This window comes from Nannobrachium achirus (assembly GCF_963921795.1).
Source record: "Nannobrachium achirus genome assembly, chromosome: 12".
NCBI lineage: Eukaryota > Metazoa > Chordata > Actinopteri > Myctophiformes > Myctophidae > Nannobrachium > Nannobrachium achirus.
In genome coordinates this window covers 19,039,795-19,054,721 of record NC_137832.1, presented here as the reverse complement: position 1 = coordinate 19,054,721, position 14,927 = coordinate 19,039,795, and the positions used below count along the sequence as shown (strand labels likewise).

The following is a 14,927-nucleotide window of genomic DNA, read 5'->3' as shown; positions in this document are numbered from 1 at the left end:
GTTAACTTGACCTTTCACACTGTACTTAGTCTGCTCTTTTTTACCTCTTTTTACATCAAACCTATTCGCCGAAAATAGCCGATCTACAAGCTCTCAACGCCTCGCATCGCGAGGCGTTGAGAGCTTGTAGATCGGCTATTTTCGGCTACAGTTCTCCTCAGAATAGGGATGCGAGGGTTCAAGTTGTTGATTTAAAAGAATGATCCTATCAGAAAGATTTGACGGCCCCCCCTGTAGTATCTCCGAGGACAACCCTAGGGGTCCCGGACCCCCTGTTGAAGACCCCTGCTCTAGAGATTTGGAGTAGATAGAACTGATCTTAGTTTGGAGATGTTTATTCCTCAGACAAAAAAACACGGAGTGTTTGGAGAATGAACTGTCAGGTGGCAGTCTGTCTGTCTGAGCCTGCACCGTGCCGAGCGCTCGTGCAGCGGCGTCAGTTCAGCAAAAGCTAAGATATGGCAACATGACTGGTGACTTGCACGCGCGCCCTCGCGCGCGTGCAAGACACCAGTCATGTTGCCATACCTTAGCAACAGGCACAATGAAAAGTACATTTTATTATTTCCCCCTGTAGCCAACGTATTGCAGCTGCAATAGCTTGCCATACCCAATTGACGCCTCTGCGCTTGTGGCTCCCCAGGCGTACACATGCAATTTAGACATCGTCGGTTGGAAAACTTGTATCTCCAAAAAAACGTTCCTTTTGATATTTATCTTGTAAAGTTTAAATGGTGACAATATCTCACTGGCTGAAAATAGCTATCGCTATAGCGTCGCAACACGACGTGTATAGTGAGTGGAATATGGAGATATGAGGTTTCTGCCCCGAAAGCAACGATTATGTTCTCTCTCTCTCTCTCTAGCTATCTTTTGCTCCCTCCCACTCTCTCTCTTTCTCTCCATCTTACTGTCTTGCTCTCCCCTTCTCTCTCTCTCTCTTTCTCTCCCTCGCTCTGTCTCATTCCCCTATCTCGTTCTCTTTGTCTCTCTTTCGAGTCAAGTAGAGCCTTTATCGGCGCGCGACGTTCGAAAAAGACAAGGCAGAAAGACGTTAATTTAAATAATTAATTCAACAATTAATTATCTCTCTCCCTCTTTCTAGGTCTCTCCCCCTTCTCTCAATCTTCCTCTAATGCTGTCCCGATCTCTTTCTCTCTTTCGTTCTCTCTCTCTCTCTCTCTCTCTCTCTCTCTCTCTCTCTCTCTCTCTCTGTCTCTCTCTCTCTCTCTCTCTCTCTCTCTCTCCACTTCTCCCTCTGGTCTGTCTTCTGTAGCAGTCCTTCTCTCTCCCAGTCCCTTGCCATTGCCTTCAATCCATCTTTGTGTGTGTGTGTGTGTGTGTGTGTATGTGTGTGTGTGTGTGTGTGTGTGTGTGTGTGTGTGTGTGTGTGTGTGTGTGTGTGTGTGTGTGTGTGTGTGTGTGTGTGTGTGTGTGTGTGTGTGTGTGTGTGTCTCTCTCTTTCCCTGTCATTCTTTCCACTGCTCTCTCATCCTTTAAAGGCCTTCTTCCTCTCTGTCACTGTCACTTTCTCTCTCTCTCTCTCTCTCTCTCTCTCTCTCTCTCTCTCCCTCCCTCCCTTTCAACTCGCCCTCTTTCTCTAACTCTACGACACGTGCACTTATTTGTGCGTGTGTGCTTGTGTTACACAGAGTGTCTTATAGTACACACGTATCACTATACAGTACCTCTATAGAGTGGCTCTCAGTCTATCTTCGCTGTAAGGACCAGGAACAAACACTCTTACAACAAAGTCTATTTCTCCCATTTTACTATACTTGTGGGGACATTTGGCCCTCAATAGTAATGTATGTGTGTGCGCACCACATACACATGCACACACGTGCAATAGCTACCTACTGTACACAAAACCAGACACATGAACGCACAGTAAACATTGCAATTATATACAGATGCAATTAGATTAGAACTCTCTCTCTCTCTCGTTCACACTCACATGCACGCACGCACACGCACGCACGCACGCACGCACGCATACGCACGCACACACGCACACACACACACACACACACACACACACACACACACACAGGCAGGCAGGCAGGCAGCCACTGCATTGCAGGATAGAGCTTTCCCTGTTGTTGGTCCAGTGTGTGGGAGACCCACCAATCACTGAGCTGAGACGCTGGAATGATCCTCACTGTCACTGTCACTGTCTGTCTGTCTGTGTCTCGCTGCCTCTGTCTTGCTGTCTCTCTGTAACTCTCTCACTGTGTCTGTCTGTCTGTCTGTCTGTCTGGCTCCCTTTCTCTCTCTCCCACACCCTAGTACTCCCTCCTCTCTCTCTCTCTCTCCCTCTCTCTCTCTCTCTCTTCGTCTGTCTCTCTATATCGTCGTTGTCGGGGGGAAACCTTGTATGTCCAAAACCGTTCGTTTTGCATTTATCATTTTAAAAATGATTTAAACTAGTGGAAACAGCCGATCTACAAGCACACAACGCCTCGCACCGCGAGGCGTTGTGTGCTTGTGTGCTTGTAGATCTGCTGTTTTCACTACCTTTGTGCGAAGGCCCTGTATGATGAATCAGGGCTTTACTTTGCGAAAAAACATACACATTTGAAACTTGGAGATACGAGGTTTCTGCCCGACGGTGACGATATCTTCATCCTCTGCTCTTCCCTTCTCGCCCTCACCCTGTTTAATCCTCTGTTTGCCTCTCTTGCTCTGCTTCTGTCTGTGTTTTTGTTCCACACCCACATTCTGGCTCTTTCTCCCTCCCTACAGTACTCTCTTCCCTTATTAGCTTAGCGCCCAGAGAATATAGGAGCGATAAATAAACAGCACAGCCTTTGTAACCGCATCCACACAGCCCGTTCACATACAGTAATCCCTCTCTTCTTATTAAACCTGCAATGACATTTACTGTACAGTAGTTGGCTCTGTACTTGGTGAGCTCTTTTTTTTCTCCCTCTACACCAATTTACCCTTTTGTTAGCCTTCCGGTTGGTCCCTGACTGACCAACCAGCAGGCTCTATTTGCCTTGTCCCCCCCTGGTTCCCCCGAATTTGCTAAAACATAATTCTTTGGAGAAATAAAAACATTTAAAAACATGCTGAGTCACTATGCTGCCACTGAGCAGCTCCATTTTCTGAAACCAAGTTTGAAATTAGAACTGAACACACAGAACAGCAATACGACGCAACTGAATTAAAATGGTAGTGGATGGAGTGTCCCACCGAGTGTCCCACCAAGACACAGCAACCAATGGGTGTGAAGAGGGGCGAGACTACTGGCGGGACGACTTATTTTCTATCAATTACACATCCCATGAAGCTTTGAATTCATGCAGATTCTTTATTATTATAATTTGTGTGCCGCATTCCTAAACCAAAAAAAATAAAAATAATTGATGACGGGGCTGGCTGGCCTGTAGGGGACTCCACCAGGCGTCAAGATATTGGCCCAGGAATGCAACAGGTTTGGAAATCTCAATGAACTCAAGGCTTCATCGGGTGGGAAATTGATCGAAAAGTTGTTATTTTTTGGGGTGAACTACTCCTTTAAGGAGGTCCCCTCATTGTGGCACAATGTTTTTACTTTCATTTACAAACCACAGATTAGCTTGGCGGTGACGCTCTTCTGGTTGCAGCAACACACTTACATAACACTGTAATAATCACATCTGGGAGCTAACCCAATACTCCCTGCCATATTGTAGTTTACCACTGAGCAGCTACACATGCTCAAGGGCACCTTGTGCACAGACAGTTCTTGCGCTGTACCTTCTTTTGCTTTCTCTGCATAATAATAATAATAATAATAAAACTTTATTTGTATAGCACCTTTCATGACATGAAATGCAGCTCAAAGCGCTTTACAGAGCAGAAGATGAAGCACAAGTGCTTAACAGAAAAAAATACACATGAATACAATAAAGCAGAAAAATAAGAATAAAAACATAAATCGTTGAAGAACAATTTCAGAACAGTGTGGACGTCAATAGCATCAAACAGATTTAAAAATTCAGCTAAAAGCAAGAGTAAAGAAATAAGCCTTGAGCTGTGCTTTAAAGCTATCCACAGAGGCTGCCTGTCTTAGGTGTAGTGGGAGTTTATTCCAAGCTGTCGGTCCGTAGAAGCAGAAAGCTGCTTCACCATATTTTTTATATGTCATTGTAGGCACATCAAGTAGGCACTAGAAGACCTGAGTGGGCGGTTTGGAACGTATCTATGCAGGCAGTCATAGAGGTACGAAGGTGCCAGACCATTTTAGAGCTTTATAAACAAGTAAAAGAATTTTAAAATCAATCCTAAAAACAACCGGGAGCCAGTGTAACGATGCGAAGACTGGAGTAATACTGTATAGATCGTATACCCCTACAAAGTGGCAACTCCATCACTCGCTTGGTTGTTTCACTGACCGCCGACCTTCAATCTTAACTATATCAGCCTGTAACTAGCATAACAATTTGGGGTAAATACAATAAAAATAATAATAATGATACATCTACAAGCTTGTAGGCAGTTTATTTTTATTTTTACAGTGACACAAATTGGTGTCAAGTGGTTAAACCTTCCACCAAGATAGACATTCTAGTGCAGGGGTCTTCAGTGTTTTCAGGCCCCTTAGGGACCCCCTCTACATATTGTATAAAATTGTGTTCAGTGTTCAGATTATCATCAATTTCATCGATAGATTCATAGTCAGCACTGTCATCAGTCTATGTTGGATTCGTGTTAATGTTATTTCTCAAACATTTAACCACTTAAATCGTCGATACTTAGTAAATTTGACCTTTCACTCCAAACCTATTTGCCAAAAATAGCGATTTGATCTGCTATTTTTTTGTCTAAAGTTCAGGCCATGAGAGCTTGTAGCTTGTAGCTTGTAGATCTGCTATTTTTGGCTAAAGTTCTCCTCAGAATTAGGGATGTGAGGGTTCAAGTTGTTCATTTAAAAGAATTATCCTATTACACAAAGATTTAGAGGACCCCCCGCACTAACTCTGAGGACCCCCTAGGGGTCCTGGACCCCCTGTTGAAGACCCTTGTTCTAGTGATATATATATATATATATATATATATATATATATATATATATATATATATATATATATATAAAAAATAGAGATTTTGATACCTAGATATAGCAGTGGGAGTCCTCAGCTGATGGCTCCGGGGGGCTGATGTGTTTGTCATTGGACTTGTCAAATCTGACAATATGCATGATGTCTGTGTGCTTGTCTCTGTTCTTGTTCTGTCTCTTGACGGACTGCTGTGCTGTGCATGTCCCTGCGTGCGTGTCTCACTGCTTGTTCTGTTTCTGGGTTTGTTGTTTTTTTTTCCCCCACAGAGAGTTTGCTAAGGAGAGGGAACGGGTGGAGAAGCGACAGGAGTTCCTGAAGCTACGCAGGCAGCAGCAGATCGAGAGGGAGCTCACCGGCTATCTGGAGTGGATATGCAAAGCAGGTCAGACCACACCCCCTCCTCCTGGTCTGATTTAGGGGTGGGCGATATGGACATGTACAATATCACGATATTTTTGGGGTGAACTGCTCCTTTAACACTACACGATTGTTACATCATTACCCAGAAAACCCTGTGCTGTGTGAGCATGTGAGGGTTCTGTCTCTTGCACACAAGGATGCAAATTTGACTTGTGCGCTAAGGGGGACTGCCCCATGGTTCGAACTCCCGTTGGTCCGAACAGGTTAAAATTCACCAGGTTAGCATTCACGAGCGTCGGCAGGCTAGCTACTTCACCAGGTTAGCATTCACCAGCGTTATTTTTACTGAGGTTAGGGTTAGGGTTAAGGTTAGGTTTAGGTGGTCGGAACCAAAGGGAGTTCGAAACCAAGGACATGTTACCTGCGCCAAGAGCCCTAAAACATGTGGACGATTGTGTCATTATTAATTTGACGGATTTATGTCGAAAATGAAGGTGGAACAATTTAGTGTTTCACCCTGTGCTGAGGCATATTGTTTCATAATTTATGTCCTCGAACAGATTGCCTTTGAGATTCATAATACTAGAGCTATTCAGGTACATTAACGTGTGATTAGATGAGTGTGCATGTGCCTGCAAGATGACAAGCGATTTTGACAAATAAGGTTGTGCAATGAATAACTCGAAACCTTGGATAATCACAGAGATGTAGTTGAAAATTAGATGACTGTGGTTTTGCTGGATCCAGTGGTGTAAAAGTAACTAAGTACTTTTACTTAAGTACAGTACTTAAGTACAGTTTTGAGGTATTTGTACTTTACTTGAGTATTTCCAAATTCCAATACTTTTACTTTTACTCCACTACATCTGGGATCCAAATGTTGTACTTTTACTCCACTACATTTATTTGAAAACTATAGTTACTATTTACTTTGCTGAGATAAATTATAATATGTTAAAACATACATGAACCACTTTAGCCCTATTTTATACCTTGGCTATACCTTGGCTAGCCGATCTACAAGCTCACAATTGCGTTGTGAGCTTGTAGATCTGCTATTTTCAAACATTTTGTACTTTTACGTTTGGTACTTTAAGTACATTTTGATGCCAATTTTACTCAAGTAAACTTTGAATTCTGGACTTCTACTTGTAACAGAGTACTTCTACAATGCAGTATTGACACTTTTACTTAAGTAGAAAATGTGAGTACTTTTTCCACCACTGGCTGGGTCTGAATACATCTGATGAAGTAAAGCCCACCCCATCTGACCTATTAGTATCTAATTGTACAAAAACATGATCCTCACACAGAGGCATGTTCCACCCTGAGTCGGCGGTGTTGCTCGTCAAAAATAACAGATTCTCAGGCTGCATTCATCTCTGTGATTATTATCCAAGGTCTTCATGCGAATGGAACCATCGATTGCATGAAATATAATCTACACCAGTGGTTCTCAAAGGCATGGAAAAGGCCCACCAAAAGAACTTTGGTTCTAGAATTGGTTCTGTTTTCGATTCTTGGAAGCATGGTGCTTTCGCAGAACCAGCGGACGTTTTTTTGGTTCCAGTTCCGAACCAAGTTTTAGGGTTCTGAACCAATTCAATTTCAGTGGAAACACTTTGAACTGGTTCAATATCAGGCGGGGGAGAAGAACTGAACCGGTTCAACCCTGGTGGAAAAGGGGCCAAAGTGGATTCCTGGAACTCTGTGGGTTCCTTTAGGGGGGTCTAAATTGACATACAAGTTTGTAACTCTGACAGTGTACAAATGGATTTGGTTCCACTTATACTGTCAGAGTTAAGGGGATAACCTTGAAATTTGAAAGTTTGAGAAACACTGATCTGTACTTTACGCCAAAGCTTGTGTTCTTTTTGCGCCTGAGCAACTTTCAAAAGAAGGCAGTAACACTCCCTAAGGTCGAGAAGCGACCGCAGCTAATTTGACTATTTAGACTTACCTAAAGATTAAAGATTTAAAAATTGCTAAAAAGAAAGACGTCAACATATATACATATAAATATGAGACATAGTGGGGGTGTGACAGGCAAGCGCGACAGCTTAGAGTAACAGTGTAACAGGCAAGGGTAACAGCTTAGCGTGACAGGCAAGCGAAGCGTGACAGCGTGACACAACTGCTGCAGGCTTTCACACTAAACTGCTCCCTGCGGTCGCAACTATGGAGGTGTTTGGTCTTGGCAGATAAAACAACATAGCGATAAGCGTGGCTAGAAATGTTTGACCACAGTGTGGTTCTTGTGTTTCAGAGGAGGTGATGCTGGCGGAGGAGGACAAGAACGCAGAGGAGAAGCCTCCGATGGACGGAGCCTGGTATCGCAGGAAACACAACAACCCGGGTGAGGACAACTAATCAAAGTCCACTCGGGGACTAGGGATGGGTATCGTCTGCGATACTTTTAATGTTATCGATCGCATGACGTCGATACTATCGGGTATCGGTTCAGGTAAAAACAAACGATACCTCGTTTCGATACTCTGGAACGCACCCATGGCCGGTCGCATCTGTAACAGTTGGGCTACTGAGAGTTTAATGACTGCTTTAGTAGGCTACACTCGTTACTGTGGAAAATCGCTGACAATAGCTTATAATGTTTATTAATATGATGATTATCCAACGTCTATACTCTCCGCTCCGCCACACTGTGTGATCATCATCATCACCTCTGCTCTACCGCAGCAGCGAGTCACCACTTTTTCCGTGTTGAAGTTAAACTTAAATAAAAATAAATCGAAAATGGTATCGAAAAGGGTATCGTATCGATTCCAAGGTATTGAAAAAGGTATTGTATCGATTCAAAGGTGAACGATACCCATCCCTATCAGGGACTCAATCAAACTTTATTGTCACATCACATTACAAGAACATGGGTGAAACTCTTAATTTTGCAGGGCCATCAATGCAGTTTCAAGCTAGATCAAGGATAGGAGTAAATAGGCCAGTCAATCTAAGCAAAAAAAAGGGCCTGACCCAAAAGAAATTGCAATAGTAACGGTTCAAGGTTTTTTATGATCCTTAGAGTCATCCAAAAAACATGTTGAAAATGTTCCATTTTATTCTTAGTGGATCAAGGTCAATTCAGGGGGTTCAAGTTTGGTTCCCTTCACTTACTATACAGGAAAAAAAAGACTACTTCTTTGATTTTTCATGATCCTGAATCCATTCCAAGCATTTGTGCATCACATATGTACTTTTCATCGTGCCTGTTGCTAAGGTATGGCAACATGACCGGTGTCTTGCACGCGCGCGAGGGCGCACGTGCAAGACACCAGCGGTGGCGATGCGTCGTGAGCTTGTAGATCAGCTCTCTCTCCTACTGCACGACACCGGGGTGCGCAGCAGACCTAGACCCAGAGGATAATTGAAGCCTCGGGGGGTGTCAGGGTGGCGGCGTAATGAGATTAAGGACGGAGCACCAGAGAGAGAGAGCGAGGCGCACAGCGCAGCGCAGCTTACAGGGAGCGTGGGCGTGCGAGAGCCTCTTCACTCCGCTTTGTTTCTCTGTGCCAGAGTTAACAAGACCCTGCCGTCTGTCTGGGCGAAAACCTCGTATTTCTCCACCAGAGGCGTCAATTGGGTATGGCAGGGGTATGCAGCTGCCATACCCTGGGTCCAGAGGGGGAAATGAATGTCTCTTTGTCTATCTGTGCTGGTTATTATGTTGTTAAATTACAGTAAAATAACTACAAATGCAAAATTTAACAAAATTGTCACTTTAACAAGGTATTATAATTTATATTCTCCACACTTGTATTCTCCCCATAATATACCACAAAATGGTATATTCCCAGGTTCTGTAGGTCAGCTGCACAGGTGCAATGCATTATTGTTAATTGTGGCATGTTTACTAACATTCCAAGTTTAGCTGCACTTGAACAACCGTTCCAGGCTGCCATATCCAGCTCAAGAAACCGTAGAAACGGGAGAAAAAAATAAAATGTACTTCTTAAAATACATTTATCATGCCTGTTGCTAAGGTATGGCAACATGACTGGTGTCTTGCATGCGCGAAGGCGCGCGTGCAAGACACCAGTCATGTTGCCATACCTTAGCTTTTTCTGAACTGACGCCACTGTTCTCCACGTTTCAGCGTTTAATGTTTTTTTTTTGGAGCTGTGTGAAGCACAGGCTCCCTATACGTGGCCGTGTGGGTGTGTCTGTGTGTCTGTGTGTGTGTATGTAGCCTGAACTTCCTAAACTTCGGCACGCCACTAGTCCCACAGTTTTGCCACCACACACTCGCGCCATATGTCAAATCGACCGTCTTACTCGGGAATCATGGGCTATTACTTTTCTAAGAGAAAGGTTCTATAGTTTAATTGATATTAATTTATTAGTGAATTAATTTTCCCCATTGACTTATAATGGGAATCGCAAAAACTCACATTCAATTATTTGTCTCTCGCAAACCATAGGGGCTAGAGTTTCAAGACTTGGAGAGGAGGTTCATAATGATTTCAAGGATTAAATAAAAAATAATTGTGTCATTTGGCCGCATGGTGGCGCCATAACACCCCACTTTACGTTTTGGCCTGTAACTCTTGAACCGTAGGTCGGAAAATTAAAAATATTTTTTCCCTGGATTCCTTGGGTCATGACGCATCTCCCCATATAGGCCACGCCCATTTGCGCCATGATAGATTTTCCGCCATCTTGAATTTTCTCCAAAACACACTTTTTGCTCCTTTTCCTACATATTTTCTTCAAATGTCACAAAAATCGGTACACATGATCCACACACACACACACACACACACACACACACACACACACACACACACACACACACACACACACACACACACAGCTCCACTTCACACGGGTGTGATTTTTGTTTACTTCGTAACAGCGTGCAGTACAAGAGCGCCACACAAAAAGCTGTGAAAATAGCAGATGTGCAAGCTCACAACACGTCGTCGCATCGGTTTCCTTTTTTAAAATAATACAAAACGGAATGGTTTTGGACGTACAAGGTTTCCACCCGACAGCGACGAGGAGCTGCAACGGGTCCTATAGGGCAGTGGTTCTCAACCTTTTCAGGCCTTGACCCCCAAAAATAATCATATTTTAACTTAACTTAATGTCTGCCTCTAATGTTTGACAATTTGGCCAATGTTTAATTGTAATCTTAGAGGCATTAAAAAGTCCTTAGATTGTCACTTTAGAAATGTGCAGATACCCTCTATACACTTAAAGGACAACTTTGTTTTTTTACAACAAGGGTTCACATTTTAGATTGTAATTAGAGAAAAGAAAAAGTGAGCGTTAAAATGTTTTCATTTGCTTCGTTATATTGTTTTATCGCGTTTACCGTGCTAAAATGTGGGGCATGCGTACGCATGGGGGCATGCATACAAGTGGCTAAATATGTATTTTTAGACACATTAAGCCAGCAGTTTCTTTATTGCTATTTACAGTAACACTTATAGCCCCCATAAGTCACATTCAACCATGAAAGGTTGCGTTGTATCTTGGGAATGGGCTTATTCTGTGTAAAATGACATATTTAGCCACTTGTACGCATGCCCCCAGCCACTGAAATAAAAATCTCTAAAACAAGAAGTAAATGAAATCATTTATATATATAATATATATAATAATTACAATCTAAAATATGAACCCTTGTTGTAAAAAACTAAAGTTGTCCTTTAAACTTTATGTTTGTTTAATGTCGAGTGAGAAAACAATGTTGCACAAAAGTGAATCATCTGGGGACTTCAGACTAGCCCGACCCCGACATTATGGTTCATACATTCTGCTGCAAAAACAAAACAAAATAAATCATAATAAGATGCTCTTTTAACTTATTCTAATCTAAATGTATTCATGTGTTTCCCAGTGTTGAAGAGAGCGAAAAAAAGCAAGAACGACCTCATCAACGCAGAGGAAGGAGAAGACCACTTCACCGACATCTCATCTGTTGGTGAGGAAGGAGAACGCGTGAACTTCTGGCTAAAGACTCCCAACTAGACTGTGCTTTATTTTATTTTAGTACAGCGCTCATCTTCTAATGAGCATGTCTTATCAATGTACTGTGTACAGGGGTGTCGCACCAAATTCTGGGTCCTGGGTACAAGGATTCATTGACTGGGAACTCATTATTACGCATATATTTTGTGCTTTAACTTTTGAAAAATAGCGGATATACAAGCTCACAGCGCGCTTGTAGATCTGCTATTTTTTGAATAAAAAAATCAAATCCTAAGTTTTTTTTTTGTTGAAAAACCTATGTTTCCCATCTCAAAATATTTAGTTCCAGGGACGCCCCCAGTAGCGAAATTTGAGTTACAAATGTTCGCTTAAAAGATACATGCAGTATTCAAAGATTTGCACACATTTTCACAACAAAAATAGCAAGTCTACAGCTGCGAGCTTGTATATCTGCTATTTTTCAATAGCTAAAGTATAAGATAATTAAGGCCCCTCCACCTTGGGCCCTATATTAACTCAGTCCCACTCTCCTGACTGTATATCAAACAAAGTGTTACAATGGACTTGAGTTTCCTGCGAAAATTGCTTCACATTGACTTGGAGGGGGAAAAAAGTGATTGATTACACGGGAGAGAGCTGCGTCAGGGACCTGTCTCTTTCTGTCTCTGGTCCAGACCTAACCTCTCTGAGCACCGGCTCCATCGCTGGTTATTAACCCATTTAGAACGGGTACACATCATTGTGTATCATTATTTTATGCTTTAACTATTGAAAAATATCAGATCTACAAGCTCGCAGCGCGGCACTCTTGAAAAACCCTGAAGATTAGAATTTTGACCAGATTCTATAAGTGTCTTTTGAATCCTTCTAAGATTTTTTGAAAAACCTATGTTTCTATGTCAGCAATCTGGCCAGCCATCGATCGTCAAAGAAAAGGTCCTTTTCACTTAACTGGAGCTCAGTTAGTCTGTTCTTGAGAGACTACTATGTCAGTGGTTCTCATGTCAAGGACCCCCAAAATTATATGAATTTGTCCACGGACCCCCATCTCAAAATATTTAGTTCCAGGGACCACCCAGAAGCAAAAATTTGAGTTACAAACATTCGCTTTAAAAATACATATATTCAAAGATTTGCACACATTTTCACGACTTTTTCAAAAATAGCAGATCTACAAGCTCGCAGCGCGGCACTCGGTGCCGCGCTGTGAGCTTGTATATCTGCTATTTTTCAATAGATAAAGCATAAAATAATAATACACCATAATGTGTACCCGTTCTGAATGGATTAATAGAGCTCAATTAGATCTGCCCCGCTGTAACCCTCCAATGAGATGAAGGTTGGACCTTTTGGCTTCTGGAGAAGAGCTGTTTGATTAAAAGATTTTACAAAGGGATCAGAGAGATTGATGGATGGCTTACAGACAGACAGACAGACGAGAGAGAGAGAGAGAGAGAGAGAGAGAGGGAGAGGAGAGGAGAGGAGAGGAGAGGAGAGGAGAGGAGAGGAGAGGAGAGGAGAGGAGAGAAGAGACAAGACAAGACAGAGGGCAGGTTAGTCTGGGTAGTGGGTCTGTGGGCGCCAATGGGAGTCAGATGTGTAGATTAAAATAGCCTCCAAAAATAATTAGCCCACTAGTCTTCCTAGGAGGACTAACGACGTGCTAATAGAAACCATTTTTCACCTTTTCGTCCAGCCCCGCACTAGACATTTGGGGGGGGGGGGGGCTTAATGGAAGTTACTGAAGGTCTAATATAGTGTGAGTGGGTGGGGGCGGGGCGAGTGGGATTAAAGAGGGGAAAGAGAGAAAGACAGAGAGAGAGAGAGAGAGAGAGAGAGAGAGACAAGAGAAGCACAGAGAGGGAGAGAAAGAGAGAGGGTGGGACAAGTACAGAGAGAGAGAGAAAGACACAGAGACAGTGAAGTAAAAGCACAAAATGTTTGAAAATAGCAGATCTACAAGCTCACAGAGATATTATTTTCAAATAGTCACGGTATAAAAAAATGGCTAAAGTGGTTTAATTATGTTTTATAATTATGTAATTTATATCTGCAAAGTAACTAAATCCTTTTAATTGTAGTCGAGTAAAAGTAAAGTATTCATAGATGTAGTGGAGTTGAAGTAAAAGTACTGAAAACTGGAAATACTCAAGTGAAGTACAAATACCTCAAAACTGTACTTAAGTACATTACTTAAGTAAATATACTTAGTTACTTTACACCAGCGCACAGAGATGGAGAGAGAGAGAAGGATAGTGATCTTGCGATGCCAGGGGCTTAACTTGGCTGCAGTGACACCACCGGCAAAGCTAATCACAATATGAAAAACCTTCTGCGGAGAATTAATGAGTAAATTATATCTCATTTGATCTGTTCCTCCCGCAGCTGTGCTTCTTAGTCATCACTCCTCTGCAGCAAAGTAACTGACCTCTGATTAAAAAACACAGAACGCTGGCTGCCACGCCGCCATCTGTAGCCCAGATCATTTAAAGAACTGCTCTAATGAATTTTGCTTTTGTGGTGGCAACGATTTTGGAAGAGTAGACAGACACTGGGCTGTATTTTGTTTGTCTTAAGTACCAGCTCTTATGACTTAACTCAAAGGCCTGTCCATACTGTCTCCGACCACCGAACTTTTCGTCTGAGAATTCCGACTTTCCGACGTGCAGCTTTCCGAACTCTAATTCGGGGTAATGCTTTTCAGAAGATGCGGGTGACGTCATTTTGTACTTGAACTAGGGCATTCACCAAATATTCGAATATTCGAATATCAAAGTCACTATTCGACGTTGTTCACCAAAGTTGAATATTTTTTTCTCTCTCTTTATAAAATATATAGTTTATAAAGCTTGGTGAGATAGGAAGTCATAAGAATGAGTTGTCAATGCCCCTGGTGGATGAATTTGTTATTACTCTATACCAGGGGTTCTCAAACCTTTTTAGGCCGTGACCCCCAAAATAAACATATGAACTGGGGACCCCCACCCTGACAAGCACTTGGAATTGTAGGTATTACATTTAATGTGACTCAGATAAATATTGTGAAAATAGCAGCTCTACATGCTCACAACGCCTCGCAACGCGAGGTGTTGTGAGCATGTAGATCGGAAGGAAGAAAGCAAGAGACCCAAAATACAAAGGGAATACATAATTGCTCATAACAACCACACCAGGGGGTCTAATGAAGTACTGTCAACCTCCTAGACACATGAAAACCAGAAAAAGTACAAAACTATGGCACCACCTCTTTAACGAGTGCTCTTTGCTCTGGACGCTGTGACTTTATTGCCAGTTCTGCCCGTTTCTCCCAACTGCCCCCCCAGGGTCTCCGTTCACCCGCGCCAGCGTGAAGAGCAGCAAGAACGACAACTCGTCCTACTTCCGGAGGAAGGAGAAGAGGCTCCGCTTCACCATCCGTCGCCTGGTCAAGGCCCAGAGCTTCTACTGGACCGTGCTGTGTCTGGTGGGCCTCAACACTCTGTGCGTCGCCATCGTGCACTACGACCAGCCTGAATGGCTCACCTATGCACTTTGTGAGTACCTCTGCTGCAGTGTTGTTTTTGACAGCAA

The 14,927-nt window shown here is 42.8% G+C and overlaps 1 protein-coding gene across 1 annotated transcript in view; it reads left to right on the top strand.

The window, feature by feature from the left end:
* The window catches only part of cacna1ba (calcium channel, voltage-dependent, N type, alpha 1B subunit, a), a gene marked incomplete at both ends in the record, with an annotated part of 221,504 nt that overhangs the window by 89,410 nt on the left and 117,167 nt on the right, over positions 1-14,927 (top strand). The window contains 4 exons of the mRNA XM_080738497.1: positions 5,315-5,430; positions 7,675-7,764; positions 11,266-11,345; positions 14,668-14,890. Of these exons, the coding sequence (XP_080594623.1) occupies positions 5,315-5,430; positions 7,675-7,764; positions 11,266-11,345; positions 14,668-14,890 (509 nt within the window). The remainder of the gene's footprint in view (positions 1-5,314; positions 5,431-7,674; positions 7,765-11,265; positions 11,346-14,667; positions 14,891-14,927) is intronic.